This window comes from Mus caroli, chromosome 17 (genome assembly GCF_900094665.2).
Source record: "Mus caroli chromosome 17, CAROLI_EIJ_v1.1, whole genome shotgun sequence".
Classification (NCBI taxonomy): domain Eukaryota; kingdom Metazoa; phylum Chordata; class Mammalia; order Rodentia; family Muridae; genus Mus; species Mus caroli.
This window is the reverse complement of record NC_034586.1, coordinates 17,283,366-17,300,766: the sequence shown is the minus strand read 5'-3', so window position 1 is coordinate 17,300,766 and position 17,401 is coordinate 17,283,366. Positions and strand designations below refer to the sequence as shown.

General features: G+C 39.4%; 1 protein-coding gene across 1 annotated transcript in view; it reads left to right on the top strand.

The window, feature by feature from the left end:
* LOC110312425 (zinc finger protein 813-like) overlaps nt 1-17,401 on the top strand; it is a 68,467-nt gene that overhangs the window by 34,280 nt on the left and 16,786 nt on the right. Inside the window, 2 exon segments of the mRNA XM_029471396.1 lie at nt 8,054-8,281; nt 9,871-9,934. Of these exon segments, the coding sequence (XP_029327256.1) occupies nt 8,054-8,281; nt 9,871-9,934 (292 nt within the window).

Here is a 17,401-nt window from a genome sequence, read left to right as displayed (position 1 = left end):
TTCTTCCGCCCCGTCTAGATTCCTCTCTTTTCAGTTCGAACTGCCATTCTCAGTTGAACCGTTCGTGTTGTGGACTGCGGGCAGGCCGCAACAGGGGTACAGAGCTAAACAAAGAATTCTCAACCAAGGAATACCGAAGGGCTGAGAAGCACTTGAAAAAATGTTCAACATCCTTAATCATCAGGGAAATGCCAATCAAAACAACCCTGAGATTCCACCTCTCACCAGTCAGAATGGCTAGGATCAAAAATTCAGATGACAGCAGATGCTGGAGGGGACATGGAGAAAGAGGAACACTCCTTCATTCCTGGTGGGATTGGAAGCTTGTACAACCACTCTGGAAATTAGTCTGACGGTTCCTCAGAAAACTGGACATAGTACTACCTCTCCTAGGCCTATACTCAGAAGATGTTCCAACTGGTAATAAGGACACATGTTCCACTATGTTCATTGCATCCCTATTTATAATAGCCAGAAGCTGGAAAGAACCCAGATGTCCCTCAACAGAGGAATGGATACAGAAAAATGTGGTACATTTACACAGTGGAATACTACTCAGCTTTTAAAAACAACGAATTTATGAAATTCTTGGGCAAATGGATGGATCTGGAGGATATCATCCTGAGTGAGTTAACCCAATCACAAAAGAAATCACTTGATATGCACTCACTGATAAGCAGATATTTGCCCAGAAACCTAGAATACCCAAGATACAACTTCCAAAACACAAGAAAATCAAGAAGGAAGACCAACTCGTGGATACTTCATTCCTCCCTAAAATACGGAATAAAAAAACCATGGAAGGAGTTGCAGAGAAAAAGTTTTGAGCTAAGACGAAAGGATGGACCATCCATAGACTGCCCTACCCGGGGGACCATCCCATAATCAGCCACCAAACGCAGACACTATTGCATACGCCAGCAAGATTATCCTGAAAGGACATTGATATAGCTGTCCCCTGTGAGGCTTTGCCAGTGCCTGGCAAATATAGAAGTGGATGCTCACAGTCATCTATAAGACGGAACACAGGGCCCACAATGTAGGAGCTAGAGAAAATAATCAAGAGCTGAATGAGTCTGCAACCCTATAGGTGAAACAACAATTTGAAGTAATCAGTACCCCAAGAACTCGTGTCTCTAGCTGCATATTTAGCAGATGATGTCCTAGTCGGCCATCATTGGGAAGAGAGGACTCTTGGTCTAGCCAACTTTATATGCCCCAGTACAGGGGAAAGCCAGGGCCATGAAGTGGGAGTGAGTGGGTAGGGGAGCAGGGCAGGGGGAGTGTATAGGGGACTTTTGGGATAGCATTTGAAATGTAAATGATGAAAATATCAAAAAAGGGAGACATTTTCCTGATGTAAGTCAGCAAATCATAATTATTCAAAAGGTGATTTCCTATTTTTTTAATCTATGCTGAGTTATCTATCTATGATAATAGTGTGGCCTGCTATCTTCCTCTCACAGTATGCAAACTGGGCTGCCCTATACATTGTTAGGTCTCAGAGAAACTCAAGAGGAATGGCTGAGGTGTCTTTTAACATCTCAAAGGTGACATCTTTGGTGCTTTCCTGGCTCCTGCTTCCTCTCTTGGCCCCTCTCCTTTCCTCCCTTCTTTTCTCTACAACCACCCATCCTCTCATGTCCCAGTTCAGTCTGGCCCTTTTCAGATGCCTCTGACTGTTTTCTCCCTCATAGCCTCAAGTCCCAAATTACTTATAAGCACCATCTGCCCAAGAACCAGGTACCTTCCTGGAATGCTGGGAGTTCTAGTGCTTGGGAAAATAGCAATGCCTCATGGGAAAATAAAGTGGCCTATTGGTTTGTCTTTATGAACTCCTGTAGCAGGTTACCAGAGTCCATCTCTTGGTCAGTATTTAACAGTTAATAACCCTTGCTCAAATGGTGGAACTGGCTTTTTTCCAGCAAACCTGAAAATTATCATGACCTACACTAAGCCTTCTCCTCAGTCACACCTTTGGGCAGTCATCTTATTTTCACACAGCCCTAAGCTATAACCTTAATAACTAAGCATATGAAGGCACACGTCTGAATGCTGAATTTTTATCAAAGAGAGCATGAATCTAAGATGAAAATCTAATAGAAAGTAAAACTTTGCTCCGTAAAAGTTAATTTTTACAGCCATAGCTATGGTGCTTTATAATGTATATTTTCTGACTCAGTCAAATGCGTACTGTTTCCTCACACGACTAATACCTACAAAGTTCTCTGGGGATGCCTATGCCTCAGGCCAAAGGCCACTCTCTTGAATAGGAAATGGTGGGACAGGGGAGTTAAGAAAGCATGGATGCATTTATGTTCGAAGAGCTTTGTGACTGCTGTAGCAAAGAGAACCCTATGTGTAAACTGCACATACTACAAATGTGGTTATTTTGGGAAAATATTCTGGTTAGCATATGATAAATTTTAAAAAGATACATTAAATTGTAGGATCTCAAACTTCTATTGTGATAGATAGCCACAATAGAACTGTGAGAGCAGCATCCTTAAGACCAGCTGCGGAATATACATTGCTGGTCTACCCCAACCCATTTCCCAGCTCTGCAGCTTCTCTAACCTGGGAGGTTCCAGGGCCGCCAGGCTAGGGTTCCCACAACCGAGGGGCTTACTGCTGACTCTCCCAAACCCACTGGCTGGAAACTATCTCTTAAAATAGTTTTCGGGTTCCTAGAGAACAGGGCCTGGGTAACTAGGCAGCAGTTAAGGACCAAGTGGCTCCCCAGGTACAGAGTGAAGGGTGGATTTTCTTGTTATTCTGGTCTGTATCTTTGGAGAAGGTCTTCTAGACTCTCTCACTACACCCCTCACAGGGTAGGTAAACTTTTTCAAGCCAGGCACTTTCTCTTCCTCAGTTACTTTGTAGAGCCCATCCAACCACTTTCCTTACCCTTCTCTCTCCTGGTTCTGTGGAATACTGCTCTGCAGGGACAAGTCCCTCCCACTCACTCTCAAGCTTCCTGCCAAATAGCTCTAGCTGCCAGACTCTGCACCCCTCTGCATAGCCTCTTCACATGCTTTCTGACAGCCTAGACCCAAACTGGAAACAGTAGCACCCCTATATCTGAGCCTCATAGTGAAATCTGAACCCACCATATAAAAGATTTAGCTCAGAATATAAGCCTCCTGGGCTAAAAACGCACAACTAAACACAACCACCTAACTTCTGATTTCTTTTGATCTTATTCCCAACATAAAATGCTAAAAATAAGACAAAATGTACTGGACTCAAATCACAATCATAGCTGTGTCCCCTAAAAAGAGCAATTTAAATAGTATTCCAAATCAAAACTCAGAGTCATGAAGGGCCAAATTATAGGCCAAATGATTGACAGTCAAGAAAACATGAGCAAACGGCTGAACGAAATGAGTATGAGATTGGATAAGAAAACTGAAATGAATTAGTTAGAAATAGCACATACAACAAACTAAGATGGAACAAAAAATAAAAAATACAATAAATCTAATAACTCAGATCAAGTAGGAGACAATATCAGGCTTGAAGATAAGGTAGAAGAGCAGGATGATTCAATCAAAGAAAATGTTTAATTAAAATGAAATGCTCCATACATTTAGTGCTTTGATTATTATGTGTCAGGAGGATTTTCATTTCTGCTTCAATGTATTTGCTATTCTGTAAACCTCTTGTATGTTTATAGGCATCTCTTTCCTTAGGTTGGGGAAGTTTTCTTCTATGATTTTGTTGAAAATATTTTCTGGGTCTTGGAGATGAGAGATTTCTTCTTCTATTCCTATTGTTTGTAAGTTTGAACTTTTCATACTGTTCCAGATATTTTTGGATGTTTCCTGTAAGGAACATTTTTGATTTAACATTTTCTTTGGCTAATGTATAAATTTCTTCAATTGTATCTCCTATGTCTGAGATTCTCTCTTCCTTCTCTTTTATTATGTTGACGATGCTTGTGTCTGTAGTTCCTGTTCCCTTTCCTAGGTTTTCCATCTCCAGGATTTCCAGTTTGTGTTTTCTTTATTGCTTCAATTTTCATACCCGGGTCTTGGACAGTTTTATTCATTTCCTTCAATATGTTTGATTGTAGTTTCCTGTATTTCCTTAAGGGATTTATGAATTTCCTCTTTAAAGGCCTCTATCCTTCTCGTAAGATTGGACTTAAGGTCATCTTTTTGTACTGTGGCTGTGTTAGGATATCTAGGGCTTTTTGTAATGGGATAGAGGCAAAGACCTTCTCCACGGCTCCCCCACAGGAGATCTCAGTGAAATGAGGCAGTCCATGGTTTTAAGGAAAATGGATGAGTAGAACCATACCCCACTTCTCAGGGTGGACCTGAGGTTAAATATCTTTTGCAGGGAGGAATGTCTGGGGAAAAAAAGCTTATTGGCTAAGCCTCCAGGCCTTTACGTACCTTCTTAAATTGGAGATCTGTCTTGAGCCTACATGACTACAGGTCATGTCCTCTACCTATGGAGGGGTTTGGGATATTGCCCTTATGTGACTGATGGCCACAAATCTATGGAGGGCTGTGGCTAGTGGCAAGGGCCTGGTGACTGGCAATCAGGCAAAATGCCTACCGTCCCTTCAGAATCATCTGGGTTTCAAGCCTTATTTCAACTGGGAACCAAGCTGCCTTTCATGGACCCACAATTGCCCTAGCTCTTATAGTGTTCTTACCCTGTCCTTTAGTCATCCAACCATCCCTATATTGACTGGATATTCTATGTTTGTTTGTTTGTTTGGGTTTTTTTTGTTTTGTTTTTTTTTGTTTGTTTTTTTTTTTGTTTTTTGTTTTGTTTTTTTTTTGTTTTGTTTTTTTGAGACAGGTTTCTCTGTATAGCCCTGGCTGTCCTGGAACTCACTTTTGTAGGCCAGGCTGGCCTCGAACTCAGAAATCCACCTGCCTCTGCCTCACAAGTGCTGGGAATATTAACTGGATATTCTTGACGCCAAGAAAGCTCCTGTAGGAGACAAGTACAACCTTGGAGACTGCCAGTAGAATTCCAGGAACAGCTTGTGCTCACCTCAAGATGGAACTGAATGTTCTTGTGCTCCCAGAGGTGTCCTTAGCAATTGGTGTAGAGCCCTGACCCTGGTGATGGAGATTAGGGGGCAGAATGCAGCTCACCACTGCTGTCTGTGCCACAGGAGGACCAGGAAGGCAGGGATGGGTTCAAACCTAGGTGTTCCTGGGACCTGGCATGCAGGGAGATAATATCTACATTAACAAAGTCAAAATAGAAAAGGGCAAGATGACACCAGACACCAAACAATCACTAGATCTTGCTTCAAAAGGCAAAACGGAAAATCTAAATGAAATGAGTGATTTCTTGATAGATACAACTTACCAAAGTGACATCAAGATCACGTACACAATCTAAATAGTCTTATAACTCCTAACGAAATAGGACCAGTCAATACAAGTCTTCTAACCAAAAAAGCACCCAGGGCCAGAAGGTTTTAGTGCAGAATACTACCAAACTTTCAGAGAAAAGCTAATACCAATATTCCTCGAAATAATTTTAAAAGTTCTCTGAGGCCACAATCACCTTGACAAACAAACCACACAAAGACTCACAAGTGAAGAGGATTTCAGACCAATTTACCTTATGAACATTGATGCAAAAATACTCAATAAAATACTTGCAAATCAAATCCAAGAACATATCAAAAGTATCATCCACCATGATGAAGTAGTCTCAGAGATGCAAAGACGGTTCAACATAAGAAAATCCATCAGTGTAGTGTACATGTAAACAAACAGAAAGAAAAAGACCACAAGATCATCATTATATTCTGAAGAGGCTTTGAAAAAATTCTATACCATCTCATGATAAAAGTCTTGGAGATATCAGTGATATAAGGCACATACCTAAACACAATGAGAGCAATATACAGCAAGCCGATAGGCAACATCAAATTCAATGGGGAAAAACTTAAAGCAATTACACTAAAATCACAGACAAGACAAAACTGCCCACACTATTCTTATCTATTCAATATAGTACTAGAAGTTCTAACTAGTGCAATAAGACAAATAAAGGAGATCAAGAGAATACAAATTAGGAAGGAAGAAGTCAAAGTATCACTATTAGCAGATGATATGATAGTATACATAAGCGAGCCAAGAATTTCCACCAAGGAACTTCTATAACTCATAAACACTTTTGCCAAAGTAGCTCAATACAAAGATAATGTACAAAAAATCAATAGCCTTCCATTATACAAGTGACAAATCAAAGGAAAGAATCAGCAATACAACAACTTTCACTATAGCCTCAAAAAATATAAAGTATATTGGTGCTAACTCTACTGTGTTGATGTTCTGTCTTTTGCTTATATTGTAATGCTAAATATTGTCCACAAGGCCCAGTTGCTTCCTAGGAAACAGAGATTCTGCAGGTACCCAAGTGATGCTCTGTAACCTTGACCCCAAGTTATCCCTTATTGGTGAATAAAGATATTTACAGCTAATAAATGGGCAGAAGAGAAATTGGCTTGGTGGGGAGGTGTGTCAGAGAAGAACCCTGGGGAGAAAGAAGGTGGAAACCACCGTGGGCTAAGAGTCTTAGATAATGGCCATGTTGGCTGGCTAATTGGAGTTCAAAGCAGCCAAGATAAAACATGGCAAAATATAACAGGATTAAAGTTGGGAAATAGACATGTAAATAGCATAGATGATAGATACATTCCTAGTTCTGGCTCTGATAAAGGCATATTGTAAAGATTGTGTATGTCATTTACCTTTGAAGTGAATAATCAAAAGCTGGGTAGTAATAACAGTTGGAATTAAATATTTTCCACAACACAGTGCAAGCAAGTGTAAAACTTCTACGATAAAAGATTGAAGTTTTTGACAAAAGAAATTGAAGAATATACTAGAATGTGGAAAGATCTCCCATGCTTGTGGATGATGAGGATTAACATAGTAAAACTGGCCATCCTACCCAAAGAAATCTATAGATTCAATGCATTCCTTACACAAATACCAGCTTGTATGTTGCAGACCAGAGTGATAAAGTGATGTGTCAGGCACAAATGCCCTTTCCGTTGAGAATTCAAGTATTACTACGTCCATTTTCCTTACCATTCTGATCCTGACCATGAATCCCATCTGCATGGAATTTTAAGTACTATAAACTCACGTCAGAAGGCATTTTATTTTTCCTGGCTATCAAAATTCTATTACACTATGACTCACATGAACTGGGGCTGATGCTAATGTTTTCATTCATGTTATGATTGTCAGATTATTTACAGGAAAATATTCGTGCAAAGTATTTGTACTATCTATTTTCTTTGCTATTGTGGCCATGACAAATCTTTTGGAGTTTAACTTTATCAGTGCTTTCCACCTGCCCTGTTGTACAGCTTGTTGTTTCTACAGAGTGACCTTTGTCCCTGGAGCTCCCCAGAGAGCTTGCAGAGCACCCTCCCACCATTCTCTATCCCATCCGTTTTTATCCACATTTTCATCTCAGTGGTCGCTCTTGTATTTCATATATGTTTTGACACATACTTTGGAAGGGAGCCAAACTTTGTGACTCATATTTAGTTTTGTGTGTTGGGAATGAAACTTAAGAAATTGGAATTTAGGGTGTTGGTTATATTTTGCTGTGTGTTTGTAGTCCAGAGTTTAATTCCAATCTAAGAAGTTAGGCTGCCTATCTATTATCTGAGGGTTTCAGAACTCACAGATGTCAGAGTGCAGCTTCCTATGGAACCAGTTTTTTTCTAGTCTGTCAGCAAGCAGTAGGGAGGTTGTGCAGAGCTGGCCACAGGTGGAGCTGTGTGGCAGGAAGCCGATGACTGAGAGGGAGGGAACTGAATCCGCGGAGCAGAGATACCGGCAAGAGCAGGACCTTGACAGAAACAGGATAAAAGCAGGGAGGAGTCTACAAAAGTAATTAAAGAGGAAAAGGCTCTACCAAAATGTTTAGGGGAACCACGTGACCATAACCAGTGTTTAGTGGGAGGGTCTAGGAGAGCAGCTCGGAAGATCCAGACCTGAGTGACAAGAACTTCCACCAATCGTTTTACTACCTTTTGGTTTCCGCGTCCTAGCACTCTCTGGACCCGGAAAAGTCTTCTCAGAAGCAGTTCCTTTGCTACGGGCCCAGGGAGTCAGCGATCAGCAGCCCAGCGGCGGGCACCGGCCCTGGAACCTCCCAGGTCAGAGGAGCTGCGGGGCTGGGGAACTGGCGGGAGCGGAGCAGGGGGATGTTTTCCGCAGCTGCTCTTAAAGACGCCGCTCTCACAATTCTGTTATGGATATCTTATGGTTGTCAGGAAGTTTGAGATCCTGTGAACTGGGATTGATCATGACTTTTTTTTTTTTTTTTTCATTTATCCTCCAGTTACCATCGTATTCAGTCATAAAATAACTCATAAAAGAGCAGTTGCACTGCTTCCTATTTCCTAATGTGGCAATTACAAAGGTAGTGGAAAGTAAGTTCGTTCTTGCTTTCTCACTATCTTGTGAGAAAGCAAGTATTGCTCATTCAAGAGAACGCCTTTGGCCCTGGCTAATAGGCTTCCCTAGAGAGCTTTGTATATAATATTTTATGAGGAACCAGTGCAGATTTGTTGAACTGTTAGACCTAGTAGGGAAACCCCCACCCCATTCCCGATTCAGCGTGCACCCAAAAAATCACGAAGGACCACCTCTTGATGTAATTACATGAGGACGTTTAATTACGGAGCTCCGGACCGGCATGTATCCCACACAGGAGATAACGGATGTAGGCCTGAGGCTTGAAAGCTAGGGGTTTTTTTGGGGTAAGGGGCTTAGGGGTGTGGAATTCAGCATAGCGATACACTATTGGCTTATTCAAACATTAACAGAAAGCAGGACTTTGTTCCTGTGGGCTGGGGGCTTATCTTTGTTCACATAACAACCAGTTGATGTATGACTTTACCCGGTGCCAAGGGGCAATAGACAGAGGGGAGGTTCCGGCCAGATAGCCTTGCCTGCGTCCTTGCATTCTTTTCATCTTTACAGTCAAGATGTTCTTAGGAATGCCTTAACAACAGCCCTGCCCTGGCATGCCTGGGGGCTGTTCTGCTTTGTTCTCAGTCCCAGGCCAGGGCAGTGGGCTCTTAAACAACTCACAAGTTACAATATTTCATCTTCTTTCAGAACCAAACCAAAACAAAAACTTTGTCGAGCTCATTGTCATGGGTGTAAACACTAATATTTAGTAAGCAGACTTTTTAGTGGCCATGAACGTTTTAATCAGAGTTGTATGCAGTTTAGGATGTAAGTAAAACATTCAGAAATATGTCTTCATATGCTGAGTTCTTATGTTACTCCTTGGGTCTAAGCAAGCCCAGTATTGCAGTGCGAGTGTATCAGACCACACTTTTTATAAAATTAGAAAACCCACTATAGATTAAAATAAAGCTTCAGAAAGCATCTTTTGAATAATTATGATCACTCCCCTGTATCAGAAAATTATCTCCTTGGTTGAAGGAAAGCACTCTGCCCATACATAGGTGGCCAAGCTGTTGTTCTTATTTTAGGGTTTGTTATCATTTAGTGCTGTGACTGTGGACTTCTTGTAGGAGAAATGGGAATTCGTAGACCCTGCAAACAGGGCTTTTGGCAGAGATCTCTTTTGGACAGTGCAGCAGTCTGGGTTCTGTTAATGACAATAGTTTTCCTGAAGTTTCCCTAGCTCCTTCTCAGGATTCAAGGGAGAATGACTGTGCATGTGTCTGAGTCTACATGCTTAGAGGAAAAGAGACATTTTTATTTCTGATATTTTCTCTCTCCTTCATGTTTATCCTTTTTTGGGCATCCTTTATTTTTGTTCCATGAAAAGTTCTGGGTGCTTTCTGAAGATTCTTTCCCATGTGCAGGTGTCTCACTCCTCAGGTAGTTCGGCTCACCTGTGAAACTGAGAGCCCTGGATGGTGAAGAGAGCAAACTAGCAAAGGATCCAGGTATGTTAGAGGGAATGAAGAAGGGATGGGGAGGGGCTCAAATCCCAGTAGAAAGAGGACATGAGATTTGTTTTGCCAGATTCAATTTCATTCTAAATATTTCTAGATAATTGCAGTGAGAATAACATCAGAATATCCCCACTGTAGGTTTTAGAAGACTTTCTATGTAAAAATTAATTCACAGAGGCAAATGTAATTTTATTGATTCGTATGTGAGGGATATTGTCCCCCTCCCATTCACATCTCTGATCATATCTTCTTACCAATGTTAAACATTTTCATTGTTACAATTTTAATGTATTGTTCAGTCAGAACACTGGATGCTTGTTAGTTTTTTTTCTGCTCATAGAGTTTTGGAGCATTGTGTAATTCCTTTAAGTTGTCTTATTTTTTATGGTTAATTTCTCAGTTACCTAAAGTAATGCCAAGCAAGATTTTGATAAGATTTTGTTTAGTAACTTTGCATAGTACTAAACTCTGTCTATATTACCTTCCCATGATATGATACCTGCTGTTGTCTGTCTTCTTGTCAACTGTTCAAGATTTGCACTGCTATAATTTTAATATATTTTGAAATCACCCTTGGGTTTGATCCTTCTCTCATATATTTTTAATTTTTTTGTGGGGCTGGAGAGATGGCTCAGTGGTTAAGCCTCTTCCAGAGGTCCAGAGTTCAATTCCCAGCAACCACATGGTGGCTTACAACCATCTGTAATGGGATTCAATGCCCTCTTCTTGTGTATTTGGAGTGTGTTCATATACATAAAATAAATAAATAAATCTTAAAAATTTTTTTGTGGTTTCTCATTTTATACATTTTGGGAATGATTTCTCTATATTTAAAAATATCCGTGTGATTTTGGTATTTCCAATTTTAAAAACATCCTTTTATATTTCTTCACGTTTGACTGAGAACATGCTAACAGTGACTCAGAATATACGTCCTTCATGTGCTCCTGTGTTTTCTACTAATGTCAGCATTCCAGATTCTTAGAGAGGAATTTTTTCAAATTTTTAATTTTTTATCATTATTATTTAATCTTTTTTCATAGTCCAGTCGCCATCCCCCTCCTCATCCATCCTCTGACCACTCCCCATCCCACTCTCCCACTCCCCATCTCCAAGATGACATCCCTACCCCCAACCTCACCCCACTGGACACCTTGAGGCCTCAAGTCTCTCGAGTGTTAAGTGTGGAGAAGACATTTTAAAAATCTGTAGTCATTACTGGGTTTAAATAATTTTTCTTTGTTAATTTTATTTTTTGGGACACTTTGTCTAGGTAGTCTTGGCAGTTCTGGAACTCCATAGATAAGGAAGGCTCCCCTTGAACTGATAGATCCACTCCAGTGCTGGGGTTAAAACCTGGCCTTGCTGACCCGGTCCAAGTCCAGAATTCTGCATTAGTTTGAGAAGATTGTGCATCTTCTGCTGTTGTGTGGATGTTTTCTGGAGGTGTGCTACTCATTACTGGTTTTCAGTGCTGGTCATGGTTGTCTTTCTAAATGGTGGATATTGAAGCTTATCTGCATCACCGTGATCTATCTGCTTCCTACAGTCATGCCATGATTGTTTAATGCATTTGGAAACTTTTGTGAAATGCATTCATGTTGATCATATAGTTTTCTGGGAATATACCATTTGATTGATTTTGCTTTTCCTGTTACCTACCATAAATGTTTCCAACCCTCTTGACAGAAAATCCTTTAAAAAAAACTTCTATGGGTCTTAGCAATTAGTGTTCTTCTTTATTTTTTAAATATAGTTGATGGCTTTGTAATGGGCCATACTGACAGCCTCAGAAGCATTGGTGGCTCTGGAGATATGAACCATTATGTCATAAATTTTTTTTAACAGCAGAGCAATTCTTCTTTGTGTAAATGTGCCTCATGTTCTTTATTTATTCTTCTGTGGAGGGGCATGTGGTTTATTTCCATTTCTGGCCATTATGGTTAAAGATGCAGTGAGCATGATTGAGCAAGGTTCGTTGGCTAGGTTGGAGTGTACTTTGGGTATACATCCTAGAGCACTATGGGTGGATCTTGATGTAGTTTGATTCCCATCAATTTAAGGAATTGCCACACTGATTTCCTTGGTGGCTGTACAAGAATGCACTCCCTCCAGCAATGGAGGAATGTTTCTATTGTTTCACATTCTCTCCAGCATGAGCTCTCACTTGTGTTATTGATTTTAGCTATTCTGATAATTATAAGATGGGATCTCAAAGTAGTTTTGATTTGCATTTCCCAGAAGGCTTAATGTGGTGAACATTTTTTAAGTGTTTCTGGACCATTTGAGTTTTCTCCATTTAGAACCCTCTGTTTTTGAAATCCATTTTTAAATTGGATTACTGGTTTTTTTTTTTTCACATCTAGTTTCTTGAGTTCTTGCTATATTTTGAATATTAGTTCTCTATTGGAAGTAGAATTAGTAAAATCTTTTCCTACTCTGTAGGCTGCTGCTTTGTCCAAATGATGGTGACCTTTGCCTTATAGAAGCTCTTTAGTTTCCGGTGGTCCCATTTATTAATTGTTGTTTTCAGTGCCTATGCTACTGATGGTTTTTGTTTGGTTTGTTCTTTGTTTATGTTTTTTTTTAAAGGATGTCTTCTCCTCTGGCAATACATTCATTTTTCTTCCCCCCTCTATCTTCTGTCAGATTCAATGTGTTTGGTTTTATATTGAGGTCTTTGACTCACTTGCAATTGAGATTCGTACCGAGTTATAAGTGAATGGCTCTGCTTAGCTGCACAAATCCCATGCTACTTTTAGGCTCCATTTTATGATTAACTTGCCCCAGTGTAGTGAAATGCCAGGGCGAGGAGGCAGGTGTGGGTGGATGGGGAGCACCCTAAGAAAAGCTATTTTTTTATTCAATAATATTTTATTCAATTAATATTTTTTATTCAATAAAAGAAAAGAATACTTTGGTTTTGTATATGGAGTTGGATTCCTGATGGTCTTTGGTGGTCTTTGAGGACCTCGAGATCTGGGTATAACAATAAATATGGATCAATTTGCATTCTTCTAGATGCAGACATATAGTTAGACCAGCACCATTTGTTGAAGATGCTATTTTTTTTCAGTTTCTATTTCTGTTTTCTTTATCAAAAATCAGATGGCCAAATATATTTATATATAGGTCTTCAATTCATATTCATTGTTTACTGTGTCTTTTTCTGACAATATTTTTGAGGATTTCTAATTCTGTAGAAAACTTAAAATTGGGAATGTTGAGAGAACTCTAGAAGTTCTTTAATTGTTCAGGATTGTTTTTAGCTATTGTGCGTCTTTTGTTTTGTATAAAAAAACTGTAATTTTAAAATTCATGAAGACTTATATTGGAATTTGGATGAGAAATGCCATGAATCTGAAGATTTCTTTTGGTAGGATGGCTTCTTTTTTCAGCATCTTAATTTTCTTGCTCCATGAGCATGGGAGATCTTTCTATCTCTTAATATTGTCTTCATTTTCTTCAAAGAATTGATGTTTTTATTATACAAGTCTCTCACTTGCTCTCAGAAACATTTATCCTGGTATTTTTCTCTTTCCTTTGTGTTTATCATTTTGACAGATGTGAGCTTCTTTCATTGTTGTTCCAAGAAAAGTTCCAGGTATTTTCAGAAGTATCTCCTTCTTATATGCAGGTCTCCCACTGCTCAGCCAGATCTGCTCACCTATGAGTCAGAACTAAGAGCCCTGGATGGTGAAGAGAGGAAACTGTAGCCAAGGAATTGGGTATGTTAGAAGAATTCAGGTGAGGGATTGGCAGAGGTGACAGGAGATTAATTAATGATTCTAGAAAATTTCACTGAGAATAATATTATGTATGGTAATATGGATTTCTGGTTATAGGCTGTACAGTAAGCAGTCAGATATTCTCAGTATTTGGTTAGTTTTGAGGCTCTGAAATGACTGTTGCCCATTAAATAAAGTGTCTTTGATCCAGACTGACAGCAGCACCAGGCTATGGTTGTGAATGGAGACATTTGAACATGTTCCAAATATCAGTAGTGGATTCCCTTGTAAGATCTATTATACTCTTTATTGTTGGCTTTTGACCTGGTTTCCATACTCTCTTTTTTTTCTCTGTAGCTGGTCTCAGATTGCACCAGAAAACCTCCTGTTATGCACAGAATAATCTATGACACAACTATTACACCAATGAATAGGCCTTGCCTTGCAGATTTGGATTGTAGCGCACAGGATCCAAATCTGGTTATGGTCTTTGATATCTCTACCCGCTGCCCCTGGTCTGCATAGCAGTTTTTTGAGAGTATGATGCTACAAACAGGGTGTCCTAGGCATTTTTAGTCAGGGTGAGTTGTCTGGTCTGAGTTCTCTTTTATTTTTCTCAAGAAGTTTCACTTGCTTTTTGACTAAGTTTTCTCTGACCTTGAATTGTTTACTAATTGATGCACTGTGTTGTGTTAGTCCTGGGTACAGTGGAATAATTATAGATTCCTTTTTAGTACTGTTTGCTTTAGTGTCTCTTCGTCTTTATTATTCTGAGGAATGTTCCTTCTGTCCTCACATTCTTGAGAGCTTTTGTACTATGTAAATGCCATAGTTTAGTGCAGGGCTTTCATATATCTATTGACATAATCCCTTTTCTCCTCTCATTGAGTCTACTCATTTGGTGTCTGACATTGATTAGTTTGTAAGTATTGAAGCACTCTTGCATTTTTGGTGTGAACTCAGCTTTTCTTCTTCTTCTTCTTCTTTTTTTTTTTAAAGCAGATATTTCAGTAGTCTTAGGAAATACTCCTTGGAAAACTACTGTAGATTAATTACATTTGGTTAGGAAGTGACCAAAGGATGTTTCTTAGCAAATTCTTTGCAGGCATATATACCAGCTCCCCTTACATCTTGTAGCTAGTCAGTAATACAGGCCAATTTGTGCATGTTCAGCTTTCCTTCTATTTAAATGTAATTTAGAACAGTCTCTGTGTCTGTAAATCATGGCAACTGGTTTGTGGTTTTTCTCTCCATATGTTTGTTTGGGCTCACCTGCTTTGTGTGTTCAGGTAACACCAGCTTTGTATGATGACTTTCTAATGTTCCTCTTCTTTGTGTTTATGGAAATATTCTGCTTTTGTGTTTAGGATATGCTTTGTCTAAGGAAAGGAGAATTCCATGCTAATCTGTCAGACCCCATTAGAGAAAACCCTTCCTGGTTCAGTCTGTGCCCTCGCTTGATGCAGGTTCTAGTTTTATGATGTAGGAGGTTGATTTATTCACTTATTTCTAGAAACTCTTCAATTCTGATTCACTTCTGTATGACCTTCCTCAGCCCTGCATATAGTAACACTGATGCCATTGTCATACATTGCAGTGTCCCCTTTTTTAGCTCTAGTTCTAATACAGAGAGTCACTCTTTTAATTTCTAGTAGGAGAACATTGCTTTGTCAGTACCTAATCTCTGCTGAGAGACATGTCTGTAATGTTGAACCATTGAATGACTTTTGAGTCAGTTTCATTCATTTCTATATAACCCTGGAAATATCTCTTTAAATTCTATTTGTATTTTTACTTTTTCAAAAAAGATTTATTTATTTTATGTATATGAATTATTTATTATGTAAAGATTTATTTATTTTATGTATTTCTCTGCATAAATACCTACATACATGCCTGCCAGAAGAGGGCATCAGATCACATTGTATGTGGTTATGATGCTTCATGTGATTGCTGGTAATTGAAGTCAGGACCTCTGGAAGAGCAGATAGTGCTTTGAACCACTCAACCATCTCTTCATCCTCAACTGCATTTTAAAAGACATTACAGAATTTGAACTGGAGAGAAAACAAAAACTGTAATGATGGTGGCAAATCCTATATTTGCTGCTCAGAAAATTCATGGTGAAGGAAGATCTCCTGAATTTATGCAGTGCAGTAATTCTGTGCATTGTTTATTGAAGGACAGAAGTACTTACCTGCTGATAATTCTTTGTAGCACTTCTACAAAACTTTGGTCTTTGAAATAATGCCAGACCTCACCTATACCACAAACCTATCTCTAATATCTGAGATCTCTTTTACCTCAGAAACCATTTTGTGCTACAGTACATAATAAATGGATAATTATCAATTATAGAGTTTGTTAATATTCAGGAATGGGGTTGTGGAATGCTCACAGGAAGAATCAAAATGTTTAGACTGTGCTCAGAGGACATTGTATATACATGTGATTTGGAGAATTATAGCAATATATTTTTTGTAGCTAAGGATGTTCTTTTATAGAATTCCTGATACATCCTTTGTTTTTACCTGCTTTGTATATATATAAACTCTGTACTGTCTAAAGCCTCCTGGAAATGAAGAAAATTGTGATTATCAATATAATCCTACCAGAATGTTTCTTTCCTATTGCTTTGGTGTACTCTGGAAGTGGTACCTGTGTTAAATTCTGCTTGTTCTCTTCAGCTCTATTACATCTCCCTGGGCCAAGCATATTCAAACCACTACACTTGGTTCAGGTAACCTGGCTCCTGTAACCTGGCTCTCACCATACATGTCTGACATGCTGTTGAATTTTCTAAGCCCGCATAGGCTCTGCTTCATTTCTCTATCCTTATTCTGATAAAGTGCTTGTACGTGTCCCACTGGAACCCATTAGTCTCTTTTATTTCCACTGAGTTCCAGCTGTCAGGCTGAGATGGACTTGCTCAACACAGACTTTCCATGCCTGTTGCCATCAGAGACTGGAATTGTATATAATAACAGTATATAAAGGGTACAGTTGTGAGCTGTGCTTTCAGTGTGCATGTTAACAAATTTGTGGATGTCTGTGAATAATTAGGAAAGTCATATAAATGACATTAAACAGAGGAGCCTTGATTCATGGAACACATGAAATTGGCATCCCAGGAGTCTGTTCAGAGGGTTACAATCTCCAGATTCTTAAGGGGCAGTCCAGAGACCTAGATTTCCACTGCTCCCTATCTCAGGTTAATTATCCTTGCTTTGACGGCAATTGATACATATTGTTATGGGATCATTGTATTAATCATTTGAGTTCATGTTTCAACAAACTATACTACTAAGAATAACTTAATGTTTGTAAATGGTATTTTCTTATTGCAGGGCTTTTGAGATCCCTCTTGGATTTTAATAATAAAGAAATGGAGACCTTTGTATATTGCAAGACTGTTGGCCTGGTTGCTGGGGCAATTCCTCAGCTAGCCCATCTAGCTTAGTTTGCCATTTTATCTCTCCATGTGGCTCTCACTGCTCTTCCTCCCTGCTCTTCTCTTCTGTTTGTGTCCATCTCTCCCTCACCCTTCATCTCCTTTAGCCTTCCCCAGCTCCAGCCTACAGCCTTTCTTGCTCTAATGCCACACTTCTCATACAAAACCATTGTTAGAATAGATGGAGAGATTACCGATCCATGGCAGATTGCCTTTCTTTTGGGCAGGTGAGGAAATAACAAACATTTACACATCCTGCTAGCCTCGAACCCCCAGCAC